The sequence below is a fragment of the Ambystoma mexicanum genome, chromosome 3q (assembly GCF_040938575.1).
Source record: "Ambystoma mexicanum isolate Mex_15411 chromosome 3q, UKY_AmexF1_1, whole genome shotgun sequence".
In the NCBI taxonomy this organism is placed as follows: domain Eukaryota; kingdom Metazoa; phylum Chordata; class Amphibia; order Caudata; family Ambystomatidae; genus Ambystoma; species Ambystoma mexicanum.
Window position 1 is genome coordinate 1,131,838,275 of NC_090926.1, and position 25,880 is coordinate 1,131,864,154.

A 25,880-nucleotide genomic window follows, 5' to 3' on the forward strand; every position below is an offset into this window, starting at 1 on the left:
ACCTAATTAAGAACCAATTTGACAACGTATTGGAGACCGGTAACACCCCGACCTCGTGGAAAACCTCCATATTGATCCCAATCGTCAAGAGAGGAAATAGACTGGAACCAGGTAACTACAGACTGTTGTCTATGTTGGACTGCACAGGGAATCTATTTGCATCGATGCTTCTGAATAAATTGGAGTTGTGGGCAGACAGAACTGGTATATTGAATCAATTTCAAAGTGGATTCAGGAAAGGATATACCACCACCATGAACCTGACGATTATTGATCTACTTCGGACCAGAGCTAAGATTAACGGGAAATCCCCTCTATACGCCCTCTTTATAGACTTCCGAGCAGCCTTTGACACAGTCCCCCGCGACAAACTCTGGTTAAAATTAAAATTACTAGGCTGCCCTGAAGAACTTCTTTATTACTTGAGAGCCTTACATCGAAACACTAGGGCTAAACTTAAGTTGGACTCCCAAGGCCATATCACCGCACCAGTTATACAGAATCGTGGAGTTAAACAAGGTTGTATCACTGCTCCCTTTCTATATAATGTATTTACATATGATCTTCCCATAGCGGTATCTGCAGTACACAATTGCCCCCCCACAAATTGGATCTGAGCACTGTCCAGTGCTCGCTTATGCTGATGATCTGATCATTATGGACCACACATTCAGCGCCCTCTCTAGATCGGCCACTGCGCTCTGGGTCTATGCTCTTCAAAATGATCTGGTCATTAACAGCGAGAAATCCCAATTAATGGTTTTCTCGCCAAAAAGTTTTTCCAGACCAAAGTTAGTTATGCAGGGGACTGAAATAAAATATACCCCCACATACAAATATCTGGGTGTGGAGGTTGACGTTACAGGAGAATATCTCACCTGCATGCAAACAAGAATCACCAGAGCTGCACAACTAACAGCATTAATACATTGCTTTGCAATTAAAAATTGTGGTTATACTTTGTGGGGTGTGCGCCAGCTCTACGTGCAGATATTGGTTCCCATGGTTACATATGGTCTGGAGGCACTATCATACATCAATTTAAGCTGGCTTCAAGTCATAGAGGGAACATTTTGGATACTGGGACTCCCCCAATGTATCCCCATGGCGATCATAAGATTGGAACTCGGGCTAACTTCCCTTAAAGCTACTGTACTTAAACGAAGAGCTGAGATGTACTCGAAGATGATCAACCAACCATCAAACTTCCTTTTAAGATCTTTACATCAAGAAATTTCTAGGGAGGCGAAATCTTGCCATCTAAAAGCTCATATGGAAAATCTGTACAAGGAGATTGGTTGGATTCCTGCACTGAGAAGCACCAACGACGCATCGAAGAAGGCCCTGTCCAAACGAGTAGATTTATGGGACTGGCTCGAGAACTACGATCACTTGAGCAAACTCACAAAGTATAATTTTGTGCAGTACAGACTATATACTTTTTTGAAGCCACAGCTGTACCTCAATTTGGGTCCCTCTAGTAAACTCAGACGCTTCCTTCTCTTGTTGCGTCTTGACTGTTTACCGGTATTAGCCAACAAGTGGATCGATAACCATCTGCTTTCGCAAGAAAGGCATTGTCGAATGTGTAAACACACTGCCACTAACGAAACTGCTTTACATCTTTTAACAGCTTGTCCGACTTTATTTAAAACCTACGAACTGTGCTATGGGAAAGTGGTCCATAATCTGGAGCACATAGAGAAACCATGGTTCTGGTACCGCAGCCTAAATTCGACCTCTATAAAAACTCACATAGCTATGTATAGCATATGGCTGAATATCGAAAAATAATTGGGCATCACCATCTAGCCTATTGTTTTATGTGAAACTGACCTAATGGTTTTTTAACTTCATTGTTTGGGTGAAGGGAAGTCTCTGACCCGGAAAATGAAATGAGATATACTCTTGCATTACGCACTGCCTAGAACTATTAATGTTAACTACTGCTTTTGTTTCTTGTTGCAGTGGTATTATATTGTTATATGGATTGGTTCTCTATCTTTGGAAACCTTATGACCAGAATAATTAGTTACAAATGAGGTCTTTGTCTTCCTAAATTTTGCCTGATCTTATTTCAATTTTAATTAATTTGTTCCCTATTTTTCTCTTTTTACACTCTTTACTCTTTCATTATTTTTATTTTTTTATTTTACATATGTGTAAAGTTTATATTTAAACTGTCTCACATTATTAAATAAATAAATAAAAGTGGTGGCTTTTTTTCCCTAGTCCATTGCAGAATTTTGAATTTTTGTGGGTTAGTTGCCAGAGAGTTATGGTTGATGAATTTAAGAAACTGTAATTAGGGGTTGGAAGCCTATTTCTGCACAGTCGAAAATGAGAAAGTCATCAGCATAACCCAGCCACATGACAGACTTATCATTTAATTTTGGGGGTACAAACGCTACTGAGTCCAAGTATTCACCCAAATCTGACATATACAGAATGAAAAGGCAGGGGGCCAAAATGCACCCCTATCTAACTCCTATGCAGGTCGCAATACTTCTGGAGAGGGGTCCGCTCTAGTTTAATCTTGCCCATACCACTGAATGTGTGTGCAGCCCTATGATCAACTTTAGTAGACCATAGGGAATTCCCCAGCACTGCAGTTTTGACCACAAGAGCTTCCCATTAACGGTGTCCAATGCTGCACTGAGGTCCAGGCAAGAGACTGGATAGACTTCAACATGAAACTATTCAAGGAGGTAGACATGTGCTTCCTGAAACATGTCTGCCACTCCTTTAGGATTCGAGTTTCATTTTTCAGCAATAGACTTGTGGTGAGTGTTACATCCATCAATTTAGAGCTCCCGCTTTGATTTAATGTACATTTCTGTGTGTCTTTGACATTTCTGCCTGGAACTGCATCGTAGCCAGGGGCACCCAGTGCTTCCTTGTTTCCCTGTTCCCTCCCTCCTCGCACCTGATCCCTGATTGGGCATCGGCGTGTTTCTTTGTGTTCTGTTGTCGGTGTCTACTGCCGACACTCAGCGCGGCTCATATTCCAGCAGCAGGCTTGCGGTGAGTGTTACAACCATCAATTTAGAGATCCCGCTCTGATTTAAAGTACATCTCTGCGCGCCTTTGACATTCTGCCTGGACCCGCATTGCGCCCCCGCAGACCCAGTGCTTCCTTGTTTCCCTTTTCCCTCATCCCTCCCCGCCTCTGATCCCTGTTTGGGAATTGACCAGCACTTAAGTCAACCTTGCAGGGCAGCCCTCCAGCCTGTTACAGCCCCCTCTGGCTAAGGACCATGAGGCAAAGGGCAGCTCCTACAGAAGCAGCTCCAGTTTGTGTCCGCTCGTGTCAGCTAGGGAAGCAGGAAGCCTGCAGCCGTCAACCTGCTTCGGCAGATGAAGTAAGTGCAGTGCAGATAGGGGAGGTAGCAATCACTGCACCTCACTAACTGACCCACGCCTCTAATTATTCTTACTTCTCATATCTCACCACCCATAAGCATCTAGGTGAACTGTATTCTCGAGCCACCTCTCACATCTCTCTAGGAAAGTTGAATTGTGCATTGCTGTTGTGCTAAAGACTAGGCCTTTTCCCTCTTTTCTAGGAAAGTCGAATCTGGGTGGTTTTAAATTGCTGTTGTGTAAACAAAATACTAGGCATCTTTCCCTCTCCAATCTGGGTAGTTTTACATTGCTGTTGTGTAAAAATAAAATAGGCCTTTTTTCCCTCCATCTAGGAAAGTCGAATGTGGGTGTTTTCACAGTGCACGTATGTCAACTTAAATACCTTTTAACTTGCTCTGTCTCTGCACACCCTAATGTTGTCTCAAGTTGTTACTATTGGGTCTATTGGTTTCTGCTGTGAACACTGCCCCCTCAAGCCCCCATGGCTGGTGATCTCTGTTGCCCCCCTTGTATTTATTTGATTAGTTTATTTGTATAGCGCATAACGCGAGGCCAGAGGCATTGTGGCGCTTAGACAAAAACATACAACAATAAACAGACACAGAATCAAATCCGGAGAACAGTAGCACAGGGTCTAAGAAAACAGAATGGCTTTCAGCTTTCACTTGAAGGAGGCAAGCGAGGAGCATGATCTGAAGTCCAACAGTAGAGCATTCCAGATCTTGGGAGCAGCGTGAGGAAAAGATCTCTGAGCCAGATAACAATGTCTAGTCCAAAGTATTTCCAAAAGGCAAGTGTTATTAGACCTCAACGCTCTGTGGGCCGGAAGCAGTGAGATGCTTATGGACAGATACCTAGACGCCTGCCCATATAGGCATATGCACACAAAAAGAAATCCTACTACAGACAGGGAGCCAAAGTAAGGCTCTCCTGGCTGCAGTCACATGGTCCGTTCTCTGTAATCCCTCACCAATCTGAACACCATTATTTTGGATAACCTGCAGGCGAGTAAATTCAAATTTAGAGATGCCAAGCAGTAGACTGGAACGAAAATTCAGTTTTGCCCTTATGATGGCACGTGTGATGGTGGCGCAATTGGTGGTACTAAGGAATGAGCGTAGCTAGGCAAGCAGTTTCAGGTGATACGATTTACTGGAGACAAAGCTATTAACCTGTGCCTTGATGGTAAGTTCTTGGTCCAGTGTGACCCCTAGCGTCTTAACATTAGATTGGGTAAGAATACTGTAGCCTGCAACTTTAAATAGATGATATTCTGGGCTAAGTTTGCGTAAATGTGAGGTGGTGCCAGGAATCATGAGTATGTGTTCTAGCCATTTAGTACATGCTTATTAGTTCACATTCAGGTTTGGAATCGGTCGTAGGTGGAGTTCAGAGTGGCGGAGTCAGTAAAATAATTCCCTGTGAGGGGCAAGGTACTGCGTGTTATCAGCACAATTGGAATATATAATGCCTGCTTCATCCAGTTGTTCAAACAAAGGGAGCATGAAGATGTTAAAAAGAGTAGACGACACACACAAGCCCCGCGGCACACCACCTGTGACAGTGAACTCTTCTGCTGTGGCATCCTTAAAGAAAACCCTGGCCCAACGATCTGCCAAAAAGGATTTCAACCACTCAGTGGCTGCTCAGGAGAAATGTGCTGTGGTACATAGTCTCTGTGCCAATAGGGTGTCATCTGCAGGTCAAACATGGCAGAGAAATCTAGTTTCACAAGCATAGTGTTATTCCCTCTCTCTAGAATCTTAAATATGTTGTTTTTCAATTCAAGAAGGGTAGAGTCAGTGCTATGGGCGCGTCTAAAAACCAGATTGTTTCTGGCCCAGAATGTCATGCTCACAGAGCAACTCCTCAGTTTGTAAATGAGTCAATTTATCCAGTATTTTAAGCAAATAGGCAACATTGGTAATGGGCCGTTAATTACCTGCCACACCAGGATGCATGGAAGGTTTTTTAATCAGGGGTCAAGATCCAAGCCTGTTTGATGTCACTTGGGATGCAATTCTCCCTAAAGGAGGCATTCACAGATTTGGTTATGAGTGGCACTAACTGTGGGGCACAAGACTTCAGTGGTATGGCAGGACAAATCTCCCCATTACAGTTTGTTGGGTTTAGCTTTCTTAAAATGTCAGCAAAATCATGCTCAGATATTGGATGGAAATTAAATTCAGGGCATGTCATACTGATGCTTGTTGCCACAGTGGCAGGTCCTTTATTACCTGTGCTGTTCTCAATGGCAATATTAGACTGGATATTTTTTAACCTATCCAGAAGTGCATCTTGGATGGACATGCACCATTTAGTGTCTTTAATTATCTGTGACGGATGAGGGCAAGTGTCCTCAAGCTCTTTGCCTCTACTATATCTGCTCCTTTTACTCCTGCTGATGACTCACACTCTGACACAGCCCTCTCTGACCTGCATCTTTCCATCTCCAACACTCTGGACATCCTTGCCCCTGTCATGACAAACCGTCTGAAGCCGACCTCCAACTGCAACTCTTGGTTTGACTCTGACCTCGCCACCCTGAAACGCAAGTGCAGGATGGCTGACAGGAAGTGGAGGGAATTGGGCGCATCCTCTGACTACCACCTGCTCCAAAGGCGATACAGACTCTGGGCCTGATCACGAGTTGGGAGTTAGCCCTATCATGAGCCTGGCATGTTTATGCCCAGCTCGGAGCTGGGGGTAAATATGCAGAGAAAATGCCAATGTTTTGCAAAATTACTGCCAGCAGTATCACAGCGTGGTAATTTCACCAAAAATTCCCCATTGGGTCCAGTGGACCCAAAGGGGATGAGGACTTTTAGTTAGCGCCCAACCTGTGATTCGGCGGTAATATTACCAGACGGGTGGGCGCTAATGCTAATAAAGTTGCCCGGTACCCAAGAGGGATACCGCCCAACTTATGATCAGGCCTTCTCTGTCTTCTCCAAGAAGAGGGTCCATATCCAAGCCCACATCGCTATGGCCTCTAACAGCACGGCCAAACTCTTTAAAATCTGCAAGGAGCTGGCCAATCCAACTGCAGTATCCACCTCGCATGTTCCCTCCGAAGCCCTCTCTATGGCTCTGGCTTCTCATTTCACGACTAAAACTCAGTACATCCTTCTTCTCCCTCTTCCCTGCTCAGGCCCTCTATGGGCGCCTCTCCCCCTCCTCTTTCTTTTTCCTCTTTCTCTCTGAAAACACCTGACGATGTTCGTAGACAAGTCCGATCTATGAAAGTGTCATCCAAACAGGTGCTCCACTGCTCTTCCAGAACCATCAAGGGCCACATTGCCACTCTCTCTCCAGCCTTGGCCGATTTCTGCAATCACTCTTTCCCCACTGGATCTTTCCCGTCCCTCCTCAAGCACGCCCATGAGCACCCCCTCCTAAAAAAGCATTCTGACTGTCAAACTATTGCCCAAATTCTTTCACTCCTTACCTGGGCAAACTCCTGGAAAAGCTGGCCATCTCCCAGTTTACTCTCCACACGGTATCTGTTGGTTGTCTCCATGACCATAAGTCTAGCTTCAGAGCAGACATAGGCATGGAAACTGCTCTCCTGAACACCTCTGAAGATCTGCTCTCTAATCTTGACTCCAGCTCCTCCTCTGTCCTCATTCTCCTTGACCTTTCCTCTGCTTTCGACACGGTCAATCACGCCACCCTGATCAACCGACTCATTGTGAACCTGGGCATCACCGATCAGGCCCTGGCCTGGCTGACCTCCTTGCTCCCAGGTCAAAATTGGGTCCTTTCTCTGCACCACCTCTCTCTCCACATGTGGTGTCCCCCAGGGCTCTATCCTCTCACCCTTGCTCTTCAAAGTCTATATGACCCCTTTGGTGCACTTGATTTCCACCTTCTCTTCTAATGCTCAGTGTTCTGTGGATGACACTCAGCTCTCCTTCAGGCTTCCCTCAGCCTCCTCTGCTCCCTCGCTCATACCCGACTGTCTATCCGTGATTCAGGATCGGTGTCCCTCCAACAATCTTTTCCTTAATGCCAGTAAGACAGAGATCCTTCTCATTGTGACCCCAGCTCCTGCTTTCCCTATCACACTCTGGTCGCCCTCCTTGGGCCCTCTACCCTCACCTTCCTGTGAAACAAAAAATCTTGGTTCATCTTAGACTCCACTCTGTCGTTCTCTCCTCACATTATGGACCTTGCCAAAAAGGCCCACTTCCAGCTGCAACTCCTCAGAGGTATTCTACCTTTTCTCCCCTTCCCCTAGATGCTCACTGTCTCCAGAGCCCTGCTTCTCTCCAGACTGCACTACTGCAACTGATTCATTCTCAATCTGTCTACCTCTACTCTTCGCCCCCGCAACTAATCCAGAACAGGACTGTGAGACTTATCCTTGGCCTCAAGCCCCACACTACTTCCAACTCTCTCTTACCTGAAAATACCTATGTCCTAGAGCCCTTCTCTCAGCTACCTCCAACTCTCTGAGGGTGAAACGCTTCCCCAGGCAGAGAGTGGGGGGTAGATCTCTCTCCTCTGCAGGTGCCTCCCTCTGGAACCTCTCAGACTTGATACGGACCACCTGAAGTTCAAGACTCTCTTTCTGCTCTGCCTTCTCTCTCTCGATTCCTTGCTAACTTACCTGTCTGCTGCACCGACTGGTTGCTTGGTACCCTCAGAGTCTCACTGGGTTCCAGGCTCTTCCATGACCAGTCGTCCTACCGTGCACTGAGGGGATGTAACTGTGACCCTTACAGCCCCCCGCCTGTTAGGAAAGACTTCTTAATTGTGGGTAATTTTCCTTCCATGTGGCAACCCCTACACTTTTTACTGTTGTTTTCACCATGATCTAGACTTCGCCAGAGAAGTGCAGCCTTCTGCCGCACTCCTCTGGGCTTTCGCTCCATCCTTACGGGGAAACTGACATGCCCTTAAGACAATCAGTACCGGGAAACGTTGTTTTCCGTAGTTCTTTTATCATGTTGCAGCTTTCGCGCAACATGGCACAAGAGGGCACCGTAAGCTAAGTTACTGCTCTCTTGGGTCTCTCGTCTTCTACAGGCCCTAGATACTCTCTATGGATTGTTAATGAACGGTGCAAGTTAATCACGGACGGGACTGGTGGCAGCGATCGTTACTTTGTGTTTTTGAGCTCCTTTTGGCGTTTAAGCACTTTTCTTGCGCTTAGCCCAAAATGGTGGCCTGGCTCCCGAAATGGCCAGACCAAGAGGCTCTTTGTCCTGTCCGCTGACCGTCTTGCCCCCTTCACCTTCCCCCGGTCGAGCCGACCCGGGGCCTTCCTTATTTGGGCATGTACTTTCCCACGAAACACAAATGCTTTTGCCGGCTTCTACAGGCCTTGTGTGTGCCTCCAGGATGTGGGCTGGGATGTCTGGTCCCAATACACATCCTGGGTGCCAGAGAATCTAGTGTGTCGTGAATGCCTGGGACCACTGTGGTCCGTGATAGGTCCACGTATGGTGTGAGTGTTTTGTGAGCAGATCTCCCATTGGGTCCCCTCCGTTTTGGCGCGAATGGAACCGTGGATAAGAGGGGGCTGGAAACACCACTACCATGTCGATCTCCTGAGTTCTCACGAACGAAGGAATACAGGGGCCAAGTATCCTGCAACTACGAGGCTGAACCGAGGAATCGCTGGTGACCCGCTGAAGGACTGCTCCTCTGCACTGCTATCGCTTTGTGAAACCCTTTCTACCTCTGATCAAACGAGAAGGCCTGTACTGGTACTTCGACCCCTTGGAATAGTGGTAACAACCATTCTAGGCATCTTCACCATCTCCTGCACGTAAGCCTTCGGAAGTGTCTCTGAGCCATCCAGCAGACTGACCAGCCTACCCAGGAGTCTTGCTCGGTAACCGCCGTCAGGTTGTGTTGTATTACGAGTCCTGGCCCCTCCCACACGATTCGTACACTTGGCATTCCCAGGTCTGACGTGAGAAGTGTACATTGGGCTGAAATACACACAGACTCTCCGTCGCCCTGCTGGGGTGACAATCTGTGCGGGTTCACTGCGTTTGGGACATCCTCAACTCTAACTTCTGCTGCCGCAGAATCTACACGACGCTGAGACGTCCCCTGCTCGTATCTGAACCTGCCAGCACTGAAACTGACGCGGAGAAGCCTGGGTCTGCCTGCATCGGGGACCGGTGAGTAGCATCGCTAGGAACTGGTCGCCCTCCTGCAGTAGCCCATAGCTTTTCCCCACTGTGTCAAACAGCACGCCTTTCCGTACTCGCGCTCTGCTTCTGCCCACAGTGGAGGCTGCGCTTGAGTTGCAGAGCTCTGTTCATCTTCATTTGTTCACCAAACTGAACTGCCTGATTCCCTCGAGGAGACTCCCATTTGCCCGTTGGCACCCGCGTGTGCAGGTACTTTTGAGCACAAGGCTCCACTCTTCGTAGGGCTCGGACTTCCTTTTAGTTAGGTGCATCTGAAGGCGGACTGGGTCTAACTATTATTTGCACTGCCTGTTTTCCTCCCCATCTAGGTGATCTACACATTTTGTGCGTCTAACTCGTTAGACTCATTTGTATTTGTATATATATTGTATTTGATTGTGATGTGTTGGTTTACTTGAGTTTTATTGTGATTTCTCGCTACGGTCAATGTTACAAAGGCCTTGTAATAAATGTGTCTATATTTTTTATATAACACCTGCTTGGAGTAATTTGTAAGTGTCCTTGCTTTGTGTGCTCATTGCGGGCTTTCAGTCACCCTCACCCCTCTTGAGACGTAGTCTTGACCGCCGCGATCGCTACCCTGATTGGTCTGGCTTGTCTAGAGGTTACCCTGTTCCAAGAAACTAGGCTGGCCTTCTGAACCTCTGACCCTCCGGGACAGAGTTCAGAAATCCATTTTAACAAATTGGTGTACAGCGGTGGGATACGACTGAAGGTATCCAATGTTGCGCACGAGCGAAGGCATTTCGAGTTATTCCTACCAGGACACGTAGTGAATTGTCGTAGTATAACTTTTAAAAGGCCATAGTCCTATCTAACAGTATGGAAACAAATACCTTGTTAACTTTAAATGCTTCTAAATCCGAAACATTGAAAAAGATGTGTGCGGAGAGAGGTGTATCCTCTCAAGGCACCAACTTGGATATGATCCAAAGAATCTTGGTGTGGCAGGAAGCGCAGCTTGACGCTATAACTTCTGAGGACAGTGCGGAAGGAGGTGGGGCTGATCTCACTGGTATAACCGATGGCTCTGCTGCTGCACAGGTCCACCGCGACCACAAGGACAGGGAGGATGTGATGTCTAATGTTTCCTCTGCCAGTGTCGATGGGGAGGCCATGCTTGAATTCAAGAAGCAAGAGCTGCTGTTTAGGCAGAAGGAGCTTGAGTTCAATATGGCCAAACTACAGGAAGAGCTTGAGTTCAATAGGGTCAAGCTAAAAATCGAACAGGCAGAAAAACAGAAAGACAGGGATCACCAGTTGGAACTGGCCAAGCTTCAGGTTGCAAATGGATCCAAGGGTCCTGGACATGGGTCTGGGGCCTCCTCTCATCCACGATTTCCAAAAGATCTGCTCAGTGTGTATGAGGAAAAGAATGACATTATGGACTGGCTGAATACGTTTGAGTATGCATGTGAAGTTCAACAAGTTGACAATGCTGATAAGATTGCCTGGTTACTCAGCAGACTGCTCCATTCTGGCTGTAGTGCCATTATGGAAATGTCGAAGGCGGAGCGAGCGGATTTCGCAATGTTAAAGCAAACTCTCATTTTAAAGTTTGGAAAGACTCCTTCCCAATATTTAAAACGATTCCGAGAGTATAAGAAAAAAGAAGGTGGTACTTGGGTATCTTATGTAACCGAATCCTTAAAAAACCTGACTGGCTGGGTCGAAGGTTATAAGGTTTCTACCTTTGAAGGCATGATAAGTCTTGTCATGCTGGAACATATTTTTGCATCTTCTTCTCCGGAGCTTAAGCAGCATTTGGCTGATTTGAAGGAGATAGATCCTAAGAAGCTTGCCATTGCAGCAGACTTATGGGTGTCACATCGAGTGTCCCATAAGGACAAAACTCATCCTGGTAAGCAGGAGGAAGGGGAAAAAGTCCAAAGATAAGGAGGGTGGAGAATCTGATAAATCTTCCTCTCAAAAGGGCCACAAAAAGAAAAATAAGGGTAAGACACAAGAGAACTCACAGGGTAGTGGAGGTCAGCCTCCGAAACAGAACTCTGGTTACAATAAGCATCCCTATGTAAACAGACCCAATGGATCTTGTTTTGCTTGTGGAGCAACTGACCACGTGAAGGGGGATCCCCGGTGTAAGGGTAAACATTTGGGGGTCCACTCCACTAATCTGGCCTTCTCCTCCTACGAGGAAGAAGAGATTACAGGAGCATCCTTCTCCTCAGATTCCTTTCCCAGCGTGATAGAAGCTGAGGTAGTTTTAGTTTCCCTGGGTTCCTGGGAGCCTAAATTCCAGATAATACCAAGCACTACTTTAAAGACAGTGTGCTGATCAATGGAGTAGATACTCCAGCTCTTAGGGATAGTGGGTGCAGTCGAACTGTAGTGGATTCTACCTTGGTAGACTCAAAGGAAGTTGCCAGAGCTACTCTGATGCCCACTAAGTTGGCTGACGGCCCACCTGGCATGTTTCCAGTAATACCTGTAAATCTTACTTTAAATGGTACAGCAGTCAGGATTCCAGTGAGCATTCAGAGAAACGTCCCAGGAAAGGTCTTGTTAGGCAACGATCTCAGAGCTCTAAGGCTCGTAGGAGACACTGCCGACAGACCCTGCACACGGTCTCAAACACGAGCAGCATTGGCCAAGACCAATACGCTGCCCCAGCCGAAGGGGAAACCCAAGGCGAAGGGAGTAAGAAAGTCAAGACGAGGGAAAGAGAACATTCCCCAGAACTCGCCTACCACTGCGGTGGAGGAAGTTGGTCAATCGCCCGGGCCTGACGAGGAGGTGGTGCTGCCTGAAGTATTTGACCCCAACGACCATCCTGAACTAAAAGACTTGTTAGTAGAAGGTGGTCCTGACAGGGAAGAATTCAGTAAAGGCCAACTTGAGTGCCCATCTCTGGAAGGCCTAAGGAGACAGGCCTGCTCCCAGCTTGAGGGTGAACCTCCTGGGATGCATCAGATTTATTGGGAAGGTGGACTCCTGTATAGTGAGCCCACAGAGTCTACAGAAGGAGACCATAGGAGGTTGGTGGTTCCCCTTGCTGTACGACCCTTCCTCGTGCAGCTGGCGCATGAAGTGCCCCTTGCTCGTCACCTTGGTATTAAGAGGACCAAGTAAAGGTTATCCATGCACTTCTACTGTCCCAAGATGGGGGTGCGAGTAGAAAGTCACTGCAGGAGTTGTGCCTGCTGCCAGTTACCTGGTAAGAGTGGCTCAACAATCCAAGCTCCATTGGTACCACTCCCAGTTGTGGGAATACCATTCAAAAGGGTAGGGATCGACATCGTTGGTCCCCTTGACCCGCAGACATCCTCGGGCAATAGGTTTATCTTGGTGCTAGTCGACTATGCTACCAGATATCCTGAGGCCATCCCATTGAAAACTGTAACTGCCAAGTCAGTTGCAAAAGCGTTACTTGGCATCTTTACTAGGGTTGGTTTCCCTAAAGAAATTGTGTCTGACAGAGGCAGCAACTTTATGTCAAAGTATATGCAGGCTATGTGGAAAGAATGTGGGGTTACCTACAAGTTCTCTTCTGCATACCAACCCCAGACCAATGGTCTGGTGGAACGTTTCAACAGAACGTTAAAGAGCATTATTGGGGCTCTGGAAGAACCTCAGAGAAGAAAATGGGATCTTCTTTTACCATGCTTACTGTTTGCCTACTGAGAGGTACCACAGGAGGGTGTTAGCTTCAGCCCCTTCGAACTTCTGTTTGGTCATCCTGTACAGGGACCCTTAGCCATAGTCAAAGAGGGATGGGAGATGTCCACTCCCCCTGTTACTACCAACGTAGTAGATTATGTGCTGGGGCTCAGAAAACAGATGGTACTTCTGATGGGCTTGGCTAGTGATAAATTGAAGGCAGGACAAGTGCTGGTGAAACATTGGTACGACCAGAAAGCTTCCCTCATGAACTTTACACCTGTCAGCAAGTCCTGATCATGAATCCCATAAGGCCTCAAGCTTTACAGGACAAACGGTCAGGCCCTTACACAGTGGTGGAGCCCCTGGGTGAGGTCAACTATTTAGTGGACCTTGGAAGGCCTGGACAGGCTCCAAAAGTGGTCCACATAAATAGGCTGAAGGCTTTCATTCCAAAAGTCGAAATCGCAGCACTGCTACTGGCTTCAGATGTTGAGGAAGAGGAGTCTGAACCTCTCCCCGACCTGTTCCAAAGCGGTCCTTCAGATAGCTCCTTTGAGGGTGTCTGAGTGGCCCCTCACCTGACTTCTGATCAGCAGGCTGAGGTGAAAAGTTTGCTTAGGCAGTTTTTCCCCCTGTTTTCACAGTCGCCTGGTTTGACACCTTGGTGCAAACATAACATAGACACAGGAGACAGTGTACCTACCAAAAGTAGGGGATACAGGATGTCAGACAAAGTACGGTCTAACATTAAGACCGAGGTCAACAAGATGTTAGACCTTGGGGTAATTGAACCCTCTAGTAGTCCTTGGTCCAGCCCTGTGGTTTTGGTTCCAAAGGCAGGCACTTCTGAACTGAGGTTCTGCGTGGATTACAGGGCTCTGAATGCTGTCACCAAGACAGATGCACACCCCTTGCCGCGAACAGATGAGCTGGTGGATACTTTGGGTGCCTCCAAGTACCTCAGCACGTTTGACCTGACTGCTGGCTATGGGCAAATAGCTTTAGCAGAACATGCCAAGGAGAAGACAGCGTTTTCTACTCCAGACGGCCTTTGCCAATTCAGGGTAATGCCATTCGGGTTGACGAATGCACCTGCCACTTTCCAGAGGCTTGTGAATCATGTGTTGAATGGGTTGGACGAATTCCGTCTTGCATATCTCATTGATATATTAGTTTTCAGTGCCACCTGGGAAGACCATGTGAAACATCTCGGGATTGTGCTCCAGGCTCTTCAGGAAGCACACTTGACCATAAAGGCTAGTAAATGCCAGATTGGACAAGGCTCAGTGGTTTACCTTGGACATGAAGTAGGTGGAGGCAGGATACAGCCTCTTCCCAGTAAAGTACAAGCAGTACAAGACTGGCCTACCCCCAATACACAGACCCAAGTGAGAGCCTTCTTAGGACTCATGGGGTATTACCGCAACTTCATGGCAGACTATGGCACCATAGTTGCCCCTCTGACTTCCCTCACCACTCCGAAGAAACCCAAGAAGGTAACTTGGACCAACGAGTATGAGAAGGCCTTCAATGGCTTAAAAGACTCCTTGTGCCAGGCCCCTGTCCTCAGGGCCCCTGATTATCAAAGACCTTTTATTGTGCAGACGGACGCCTCTGACACTGGGATAGGAGCTGTACTATCACAAGTAGATGAGAAGGGTAAGGAACACCCTATTGGTTTTATTAGTCTCCAGCTTAAGGACAGAGAGCTCAGATGGTCCACAGTGGAGAAAGAATGTTTCTCTGTCATGTGGGCCCTACGGATGCTGAGGCCCTACCTCTATGGGACCCACTTCAGTGTGCAAACTGACCATAAGCCCTTAAAGTGGCTAATGAACATGAAGGGAGAGAATCCAAAGTTGCTTTGGTGGTCCATAAGTCTACAAGGCTTCGACTTCACTATTGCGCATAGGCCAGGTGTCCAACATAGCAATGCTGATGGGTTGTCCAGAATGTTTAACCGACCTGAACAAGAGACTCATCCAGGGGTGGATTAGTTTCCCCTGTCCATAGTCTGGGAGGGGCGAGTGTTAGGAAAGATTTCTTTTTAATTGTGGGTAATTTTCCTTCCATGTGGCAACCCCTAAACTTTTTGCTGTTGTTTTCACCATGATCTAGACTTTGCCAGAGAAGTGCAGCCTTCTGCACTCCTCTGGGCTTTCGCTCCATTCTTACGGGGAAACTGACATGCCCTTAAGACAGTCAGTACTGGGAAACGTTGTTTTCCGTAGTTATCATGTTGCAGCTTTCGTGCAACATGGCACAAGAGGGCACTGTAAGCTAAATTACTGCTCTCTTGGGTCTCTCGTCTTCTACAGGCCCTAGATACTCTCTATGGATTGTTAATGAACGGTGCAAGTGAATCACGGACGGGACTGGTGGCAGCGATTGTTTCTTTGTGTTTTTGAGCTCTTTTTGCCGTTTAAGTGCGTTTCTCGCGCTTAGTCCAAAATGGTGGCCTGGCTCCCAAAATGGCCAGACCATGAGGCTCTTTGTCCTGTCCGCTAACCGTCTTGCCCCCTTCACCTTCCCCAGGTCGAGCCGACCCGGGGCCTTCCTTATTTGGGCATGTACTTTCCCGCGAAACACAGATGCTTTCGTGGGCTTCTACAGGCCTTGTGTGTGCCTCCAGGATGTGGGCTTGGATGTCTGGTCCCAATACACATCCTGGGTGCCAGAGAGTCTAGTGTGTCGTGAATGCCTGGGACCACCGTGGTCCGTGATAGGTCCACATATGGTGTGAGTGTTTTGTGAGCAGATCTCCCATTGGGTCCCCTCTGTTTTGGCGCGAAGGGAACCGTGGATAAGAGGGGGCTGGAAACACCACTACCATGTCGATCTCCTGAGTTCTCACGAACGAAGGAATACAGGAGCCAAGTATCCTGCAACTACGAGGCTGAACCGAAGAATCGCTGGTGACCCGCTGAAGGACTGCTCGTCTGCACTGCTGTCGCTTTGTGAAACCCTTTCTACCTCTGATCGAACGAGAAGGCCTGTACTGGTACTTCGACCCCGTGGAATAGTGGGAACAACTATTCTCGGCATCTTCACCATCTCCTGCACGTAAGCCTTCGGAAGTGTCTCTGGGCCATCCAGCAGACTGACCAGCCTACCCAAGAGTCTTGCTCAGTAACAGCCATCAGGTTGTGTTGTATTACGAGTCCTGGCCACTCTCACATGATTCGTACACTTGGCATTCCCAGGTCTGACGTGAAAAGTGTACATTGGGCTGAAATACACATGACCGCTCCGTCGCCCTGCTGTGATGACAATCTGTGCGGGTTCACTGCGTTTGGGACATCCTCAACTCTAACTTCTGCTGCCGCAGAATCTACACGACGCTGAGACGTCCCCTGCTCGTATCTGAACCTGCCAGCACTGAAACTGACGCGGAGAAGCCTGGGTCTGCCTGCACCGGGGACCGGTGAGTAGCATCGCTAGGAACTGGTCGCCCTCCTGCAGTAGCCCATAGCTTTTCCCCGCTGTGTCAAACAGCACGCCTTTCCGTACTCGCGCTCTGCTTCTGCCCACAGTGGAGGCTGCGCTTGAGTCGCGGAGCTCAGTTCATCTTCATTTGTTCACCGAATTGAACTGCCTGATTCCCTCGAGGAGACTCCCCTTTCCCCGTTGGCACCCGCGTGTGCAGGTACTTTTGAGCACAAGGCTCCACTCTTCGTAGGGCTTGGACTTCCTTTTTGCTAGGTGCCTCTGAAGGCGGACTGGGTCTAACTATTATTCGCACTGCCTGTTTTCCTCCCCATCTAGGTGGTCTACACATTTTGTGTGTCTAACTCGTTAGACTCGTTTGTATTTGTATATATATTGTATTTGATTGTGATGTGTTGGTTTAGTTTTATTGTGATTTCTCGCTACGGTCAATGTTACAAAGGCCTAGTAATAAATGTGTCTATATTTTTAATATAACACCTGCTTGGAGTAATTTGTAAGTGTCCTTGCTTTGTGTGCTCGTTGCAGGCTTTCAGTCACCCTCACCCCTCTTCAGACCTAGTCTTGACCGCCGCGGTACCCTGATTGGTCTGGCTTGTCCAGAGGTTACCCTGTTCCAAGAAACTAGGCTGGTCTTCTGAACCTCTGCCCCTCCAGGACAGAGTTCAGAAATCCATCTTAACACTGCCTCCTTGCACTCACCCTGAGCCATGCTGCTCTGGCTGCACTTACTCAGAGCCAGGCGGTCCTGGTCTCAGTTCTCCCTACTCTCTTTCTTGCACTTGCCACCTCTCCCTTCCCAAGCACTACTCGTTGTCGCACTTGCACGATCCGAATGACACAAAGCCTAGTAGGATCGTTTGTCTTGTCTTCCCTCCCTTGTCTCGTGGTGCCTAAAACACTTGTGTAAAGGCACGTATCATATCATATATTATTTGCCCAGGTTTCTAGATGCTGTAATAAGAAAGATATGAAGACTTTGCTATCAGCATCTAATATAGTAATTGTTCTATAATTTTATGGCTTGGATTTCTCACATTTTTTATAAATGGGTATAATGTAGGCTACGCTCCAGGGTTCGGGAAACAAACTCGTCACAATTAGGTGATTACAAAAGAGGTTTAGACAAAGGACCAGGTCTCAGATCTACCTATAAAAAGAGCATTTGATAAATTAGAGGAGCTGATCCTCTTCACTATACTCTGTATCGCCTCGTGAGCAATGCACAGATTGTAGCTACAATCGTCTTTGCTCACGTCTAGTGCCCGTTCCAGACCTTCTATAGGTTTTTTAGCAAATACCTCTCCGGAATACCTAACCCACTCTGCCTCTGATACAGCATTAATCTTCTCACTACCCATGAGCGCTCCCTTTCTTTTCATTGATCAGTTGCTCTTATTTTTTAGGGCACCTAGCATACATATTTCCCTAATCCAGTTTCTATTGTATTGTTTAATGTTTTTTATGTTAATTATTCGGGCTTCCCGAGATAGATATTCCCTGGATTTTAAATCTTTAATCTGGGCTCTCATCGCATGTGTTTTCTCCACTAACTCCAAGCCATATTTGTGCATATGTTCCTTATGCGATTCGGGGTAAATCTAGAGACGAGGGGTAAATCTAGAGACGACTTTAATAAGTCATCAACAAACGGTTCCAATAGATTCAATGTACGGGTGTCCACTTTTCACTTCAATGTTGTTTCCTCCAGGCAACCAGCCAAAGCATCATTTACAAGTTTCATGTTTTGGGCGTTCCAGATGATTCGATCACCTCCCTGGTTAACCAGCAGGTCCTTCGGCCCCTCGCTGTCCCCCAAAGCCGTTTTCTGTTTTCCATCTAAATTTGGAGATCAGTATGCAACTGTCACTAAGTGCTAAAAAAGTTACCTGCAATGATTTGCACAAATTGTACAACCATTCCCCCACATAAATGTAATGTTATCCAAAGTGGAAGCCCTACCATCCCCATGCCAAGTGGTGTGATTAGGCATGTCGCTTCACAGCCCCATTTAGCATAATTAGGCCCAGCGTGTGAAGGCTCTGCTGTCAAAAGGTTGAGAGATTTTTTGCAATGTCAAATGGGGGGCTGGAACTTTTCACTTCATTTTCAATACAAGATGCATTTAGATCCCAGGCGAGATTTGGGTGCCCCCCTTTTACATTAGTGCACAAATCGGTAGTGTACACAGAAAGCGAGTCTATGGGCCTCATTACACATTGTGCGGAAAAAACCTCAAATTACCTGTATGGCGCTCTTAACGTGTCAGTCCTCGCAAGAGGGCGCAAATAACGTACCATTACGAGTACGCGGACACAAGCATAGCGCCATGCCGGTAAAGACCCTATCGCCATGCCGTTAAAGACCCAAAAAAGTCACTTACCGCCCTCGACGAAAGTGCAGATTGCACCTCCGCCCTCATACTGCATGCAAATAGCGGTCACCGCAATTAGCGGCGACCGTTAAATTGCGGAACCGGAAATAGCGTCATTGCACATGAACGGGAAAGAGCACGGCGGCCATCTTTAAAAACACAATCCATTGCCATCCTCTGCCCCCTGGGCCTGTTTGGAGTAGGTTGCAGTTGCAAATCATCAGGGACACCTTCAACATGCCCAAGGCATTCAAATAAAGCACTGACAGGCAGCGCAAAGAAAAATTTACATCAGAGGAGTTGCATATGCTGACCCAGACCCTGGCTGACAATGCCGAGGTTGTCTTTGCCAATGACATGGGGCGGCCGCCACTACTAAAAAAAAGGCCATCTGGGATGAAGTTGCAGTGAAAGTCAGTGCAGTGGGCACCAGCACCCGCACTGTGCGTGAGTGCAGGAAAAGGTGGGACGACCTCAGACTGCGGGTGAGGGGCATCCTTGTCGAAAACCACCGAATAGCCACTGCTGGTGGAGCCTGTTCACCCATCAAACTAAAGGAATGGGAGGAGACCTGTGGAAACCTAATCGCAGTGGAATCCATTGAGGGAGTAGGCACCATGGAGCAAGGCGTGGGAACCACTTCGGATGGAGGTGAGTGTACACATGACAGGATGCTATGTGAATGTACTCTTCCCCCCAAATGTGAGCCCAGAATCCTCTCATGCATGGACACACATCCATACATGCATCCATCCCTGCCCATGTCAGTGTCAGACCCAAACACACACACATGCACACATCACCACGGGAATGGGGAAGGGCAATGGGGGAAGGAGGAATTACCGCCCCACCAACCTTGGAATAGGGCGGTAATTCCCCTTTCCTCCAAGGCGGTGCCGGTATTTTACCGGCATGGACCAAGGTGCTAAGAGCACCTTGGTCCACCGCCGTCCGTGTAATAAGGCCCATAGTCTTGGTTAGGCCCTGATTCTTAATAATTATGTGACCCTCCCACAAACATATCAAAGGAGGTATGGCTTATATTTTCAGATTATCCTGCCACCAAGTGGGTAGTTTATCATAATTCTTCGTTATTATTATTATATTGTGTTACAAAACCTTTCACACTGAATAACCAAAACAAACAGTTTATCATAATAATATTGCATTTGGAACAGAGACGTAGAACTAAATAAAGCCTACGCACTCCGCTATAAGGCTGTCACCATTAGCTGGCCAACGGGGCACCAGCGACCCCTGAAGGTGTTCTATACCACGAGAGAGCAGGGGCTGCACCTCAGGCTTCCTGCGTTTAATGAAAGAGTGTTCTGGTTAGCAGACCTCCCTTTCTGAGATGGATTACCCCCATCATTTTATTGTTAAATAATATCAAAAAGAAAGAGCCTTTACCCCCTTGCCAGATGGCAATTCTTCACACTTACTTTATCATTTACAACCACAATGTTAAGCATGGAAGTATTTGACTTCTAAAACAAGGTATTACTGCCAAATACATTCCTCGCTCAACAATTTAACTGAAGCTCCACCGGGCCTGTTTTTGATGTGGCATGATTATAAAGCCCAGGCTGGGCTGCCATGTTCCTTCACATGGTTATCTGATGGTTATACTTACTATTCAGAAGCGCCACGGTGACAAGAGCCAGGCAGATGAGGAAGGACACCACCAGCACCACAGAGAGGACCACGAGGGGTTTCCTCCCAGTGGCAGTGCTTCTGGGAAGAATGGGCACTGATTTGACTGTGGAGGAAATCAACAATATTAGTTTAGACAAAAAAGGCAGCACCCAATCAAGCACAATAAAACAAGGCAGTACTGTGGGCTCGCCACAGGAGAACCAAAGGACACATAGAGGAAATCAAGATCCATGGATCTTGGGTGTACAGGCTGGATCTCAGAGCAAAGCCTCAGCCTCAGTCCTAATCACTAGAAAAGGCTCCCTGCTCAGAAAACACCCTCACTTCCCATGCCTGTAGGCTGATATGATAGTCACAACAAATAAAAAATGATGGGAGACAACGTTAGTTCCCACAGAAACCAGTGGTTCAAATGGTGATTTAAACAAAGCCTGGATAACCAAGGAATGGTCTCGCACTGCACCCAAAGGGTGCACAGAAGGTCGGGCACAATAGCTGCCCCTTAACATTGCATTTATTTCATTTGATTATACTTTATTACAGTGCTGGCGCTACCCAGACGGTCTCGGATGTTTGAAAGAGAGGAGGTGAGGTGTTTTCAGAAGAGCAAAGGTTAAGATAGGCAAAAGATCGCCGATGAGATGGTCTGTCTGGTTAGGTGCGGGGAGAGAAGTACGTTCTGAAAGGTTTGTCTCAAGCGCAGATTCCACCCAGGAGTCCTTCTATGCTGTAATGGCTGCGCACTGGCTCCTAAGAGTGAGACGGAAAACTCTCAAAAAGAACATTCTGGAAAAACCGAAGAAAGGGCCTGAAAGGTGTGACAAGAACACCAAGCTCTGAAAGGCTCCCGGTGGCTTTGGTGTGTGGTTGCACAAGTCGAAGGCCGTCCGTTATCTAGAATTGATACCGGCGGCCCTTGGCGCAAACCCTTCCTCAATATGTCCTGATTAACAGATGATCTTTCTCCCTCACCCTGAACACCATTGGGTGCATGTGAGCGAAGGCTGCAAAGACATAGTGTAGCCACTGAGAAACTTAGGTACTCTTCCCCCATGCGTGTGAGTCTATAAACATTGAACTAATGTCTCATAACGTGGCATTTGCTCTGGAAGTAAAACTAAAAGGAAGGAGAACCAGAGTTCCACATTCATGCCAATTGTCCCCAAGCACCTTCATGAAAGAGAAAGATGTTCTGAGAAAGAGAAGACCCCGCTCAGTCTATTCACTTTAAAATTGCCCTTCCTGTTAGGCAGACAGCTCTGTGGGAAATACATTGTTCTGTCTAGCTCTGAGGCCAGTTTCAGAAAAGACTCACTCCAACTTTGTCCCCCCGGAAGCTTTTTATATAGGACGAAGACACTAGATTATCCAATGATGACTGAAACAGCAGCAGAGACTTGAATGCTGCAGCCAGCTTCTTCCAGTTCCATGCAGGAGTATTCCCCTCCATGTTTCACAACTGTCCCTCCTCTAGACTGCCATCCAACATGACCAGAATTGGATAGTGAAGAGAGAACACCCTCCTTTTGTTCAGGGTGCTGCTCACCATGCACCACCAAAAGTCACCCCGGAACTCCAGGGAAACTAGAATTGAAGATGGGACTTCTCCTATTTTATGAGAAGGCTATGACGCTAAAAAGGAATGCGGACCAGCCGAAGATGAGCTGTCAGGATTGATGGAGACGTGACAGCTATTAAGCAGTCACCCATGCATCAGAACACTCAAGTCTTTGAGAAAAATACCAACTGAAAGGAGTCAACCAACAGATATAGCTTAGACTTAAACATGGGAACAGATATTTTGTCTAGCTCCTTACAGTCTTTACATACGCATCCTTGACATTTGGGTGAAGAGAAAACCCCTCCTCGGGTTAGAGTAGGATCCATGTTAGATCTTATCCTAGCATATAGTGGACACCTTCTTGTCAATGTGCTTTCCCCCGATCGCTGTTTCTTTTTAGAGGCACTGAGTGCATGACAGGCACCCAATCCAAGTATGCAATGTCTGCACAGTGATAGTAAAAGGAGTTAGACAAATGCCCGCACACTGCGGAGCCGCACAATGCCAGGATCCGGCTAAGAAATTGTGGTCGCTGCATGGAGAGCTTGCAGCCCGGTTTAAGTTCTCCATTGGGATAGCAAAGCTCACTCAAACTGGCGCCATGGCCTTACAGAATCATAGTGAGCTTCCAAACAACTGCTGGGCTTACCTCGTACCCAGCGCATAGGGGAGCAAGACGTAGCAAGCCAATATCTTCGGATCATAGAACACCACGGAGAATCTGTTCAGAAGGAAAAACGGCCTGTCTGACTACAAAAACAGGAAGGATTATGGGATCAGACCCTTGTATACCTCTCCTCCTAGGAAGTGGGAGGATCCTTACCCAAGGGAAATTTGGTAATAGCAGAAAGCAGCGTAAAAACAAATGGATACAAAACTACCAAGAAGACTACCCGCTGGTAGACAACGTTGGTTGACACATTTGCATCCATCTGCAATAGGTCTCAGTAACTATGCCTGGAATGTCGATAGTAAAGCCAAGGTAAGCATGCGGCCTGGGGCATCCAAGGATAGCGTGCAGCCTTGGGCATCCAAGGTTAGCGTGAGGCCTTGGACATCCAAGGTTAGCGTGAGGCCTGGGGCATCCAAGGTTAGCGTGAGGCCTGGGGCATCCAAGGTTCGCGTGAGGCCTGGGGCATCCAAGGTTAGCGTGTGGCCTGGGGCATCCAAGGTTAGCGTGAGCCCTTGGACATCCAAGGTTAGCGTGAGGCCTGGGGCATCCAAGGTTAGCGTGAGGCCTGGGCCATCCAAGGTTCGCGTGAGGCCTGGGGCATCCAAGGTTAGCGTGAGGCCTGGGGCATCCAAGGTTAGCGTGAGGCCTGGGCCATCCAAGGTTAGCGTGAGGCCTGGGGCATCCAAGGTTAGCGCGAGGCCTGGGGCATCCAAGGTTAGCGCGAGGCCTGGGGCATCCAAGGTTTGCGCGAGGCCTGGGGCATCCAAGGTTAGTGCAAGCCTGGGGCATCCAAGGTTAGCGCAAGGCCTGGGGCATCCAAGGTTAGCGCGAGGCCTGGGGCATCCAAGGTTAGCGCGAGGCCTGGGGCATCCAAGGTTAGCGTGAGGCCTGGGGCATCCAAGGTTAGCGTGAGGCCTGGGCCATCCAAGGTTAGCGTGAGGCCTGGGGCATCCAAGGTTAGCGCGAGGCCTGGGGCATCCAAGGTTAGCGCGAGGCCTGGGGCATCCAAGGTTTGCGCGAGGCCTGGGGCATCCAAGGTTAGTGCAAGCCTGGGGCATCCAAGGTTAGCGCAAGGCCTGGGGCATCCAAGGTTAGCGCGAGGCCTGGGGCATCCAAGGTTAGCGCGAGGCCTGGGGCATCCAAGGTTAGCGCGAGGCCTGGGGCATCCAAGGTTAGCGCGAGGCCTGGGGCATCCAAGGTTAGCGCGAGGCCTGGGGCATCCAAGGTTAGCGCGAGGCCTGGGGCATCCAAGGTTAGCGCGAGGCCTGGGGCATCCAAGGTTCGCGTGAGGCCTGGGGCATCCAAGGTTAGCGTGTGGCCTGGGGCATCCAAGGTTAGCGTGAGCCCTTGGACATCCAAGGTTAGCGTGAGGCCTGGGGCATCCAAGGTTAGCGTGAGGCCTGGGCCATCCAAGGTTCGCGTGAGGCCTGGGGCATCCAAGGTTAGCGTGAGGCCTGGGGCATCCAAGGTTAGCGTGAGGCCTGGGCCATCCAAGGTTAGCGTGAGGCCTGGGGCATCCAAGGTTAGCGCGAGGCCTGGGGCATCCAAGGTTAGCGCGAGGCCTGGGGCATCCAAGGTTTGCGCGAGGCCTGGGGCATCCAAGGTTAGTGCAAGCCTGGGGCATCCAAGGTTAGCGCAAGGCCTGGGGCATCCAAGGTTAGCGCGAGGCCTGGGGCATCCAAGGTTAGCGCGAGGCCTGGGGCATCCAAGGTTAGCGTGAGGCCTGGGGCATCCAAGGTTAGCGTGAGGCCTGGGCCATCCAAGGTTAGCGTGAGGCCTGGGGCATCCAAGGTTAGCGCGAGGCCTGGGGCATCCAAGGTTAGCGCGAGGCCTGGGGCATCCAAGGTTTGCGCGAGGCCTGGGGCATCCAAGGTTAGTGCAAGCCTGGGGCATCCAAGGTTAGCGCAAGGCCTGGGGCATCCAAGGTTAGCGCGAGGCCTGGGGCATCCAAGGTTAGCGCGAGGCCTGGGGCATCCAAGGTTAGCGCGAGGCCTGGGGCATCCAAGGTTAGCGCGAGGCCTGGGGCATCCAAGGTTAGCGCGAGGCCTGGGGCATCCAAGGTTAGCGTGAGGCCTGGGGCATCCAAGGTTAGCGTGAGGCCTGGGCCATCCAAGGTTAGCGTGAGGCCTGGGGCATCCAAGGTTAGCGCGAGGCCTGGGGCATCCAAGGTTAGCGCGAGGCCTGGGGCATCCAAGGTTTGCGCGAGGCCTGGGGCATCCAAGGTTAGTGCAAGCCTGGGGCATCCAAGGTTAGCGCAAGGCCTGGGGCATCCAAGGTTAGCGCGAGGCCTGGGGCATCCAAGGTTAGCGCGAGGCCTGGGGCATCCAAGGTTAGCGCGAGGCCTGGGGCATCCAAGGTTAGCGCGAGGCCTGGGGCATCCAAGGTTAGTGCAAGCCTGGGGCATCCAAGGTTAGCGCAAGGCCTGGGGCATCCAAGGTTAGCGCGAGGCCTGGGGCATCCAAGGTTAGCGCGAGGCCTGGGGCATCCAAGGTTAGCGCGAGGCCTGGGGCATCCAAGGTTAGCGTGAGGCCTGGGCATACAGGAGAACATCAGACAAGGTTAGCGTGAGGCCTGGGGCATCCAAGGTTAGCGCGAGGCCTGGGGCATCCAAGGTTAGCGCGAGGCCTGGGGCATCCAAGGTTAGCGCGAGGCCTGGGGCATCCAAGGTTAGCGCGAGGCCTTGGGTATCTAAGGTTAGCGCGAGGCCTGGGGCATCCAAGGTTAGCGTGAGGCCTGGGCATACAGGAGAACATCAGACAAGGTTAGCGTGAGGCCTGGGGCATACAGGAGAAGATCAGACAAGGTTAGCGCGAGGCCTGGGGCATCCAAGGTTAGCGCGAGGCCTGGGGCATCCAAGGTTAGCGCGAGGCCTTGGGTATCTAAGGTTAGCGCGAGGCCTGGGGCATCCAAGGTTAGCGCGAGGCCTGGGGCATCCAAGGTTAGCGCGAGGCCTGGGGCATCCAAGGTTAGCGCGAGGCCTTGGGTATCTAAGGTTAGCGCGAGGCCTGGGGC

At 49.1% G+C, this 25,880-nt stretch overlaps 1 protein-coding gene across 2 annotated transcripts in view; it reads right to left on the reverse strand.

The window, feature by feature from the left end:
• LOC138447677 (C-type lectin domain family 4 member G-like) overlaps positions 1 to 25,880 on the reverse strand; it is a 473,303-nt gene that overhangs the window by 289,573 nt on the left and 157,850 nt on the right. For both annotated transcript variants that reach the window (XM_069603941.1, XM_069603940.1), the window contains one exon: positions 20,612 to 20,737. In XM_069603941.1, the coding sequence (XP_069460042.1) occupies positions 20,612 to 20,737 (126 nt within the window). The remainder of the gene's footprint in view (positions 1 to 20,611; positions 20,738 to 25,880) is intronic.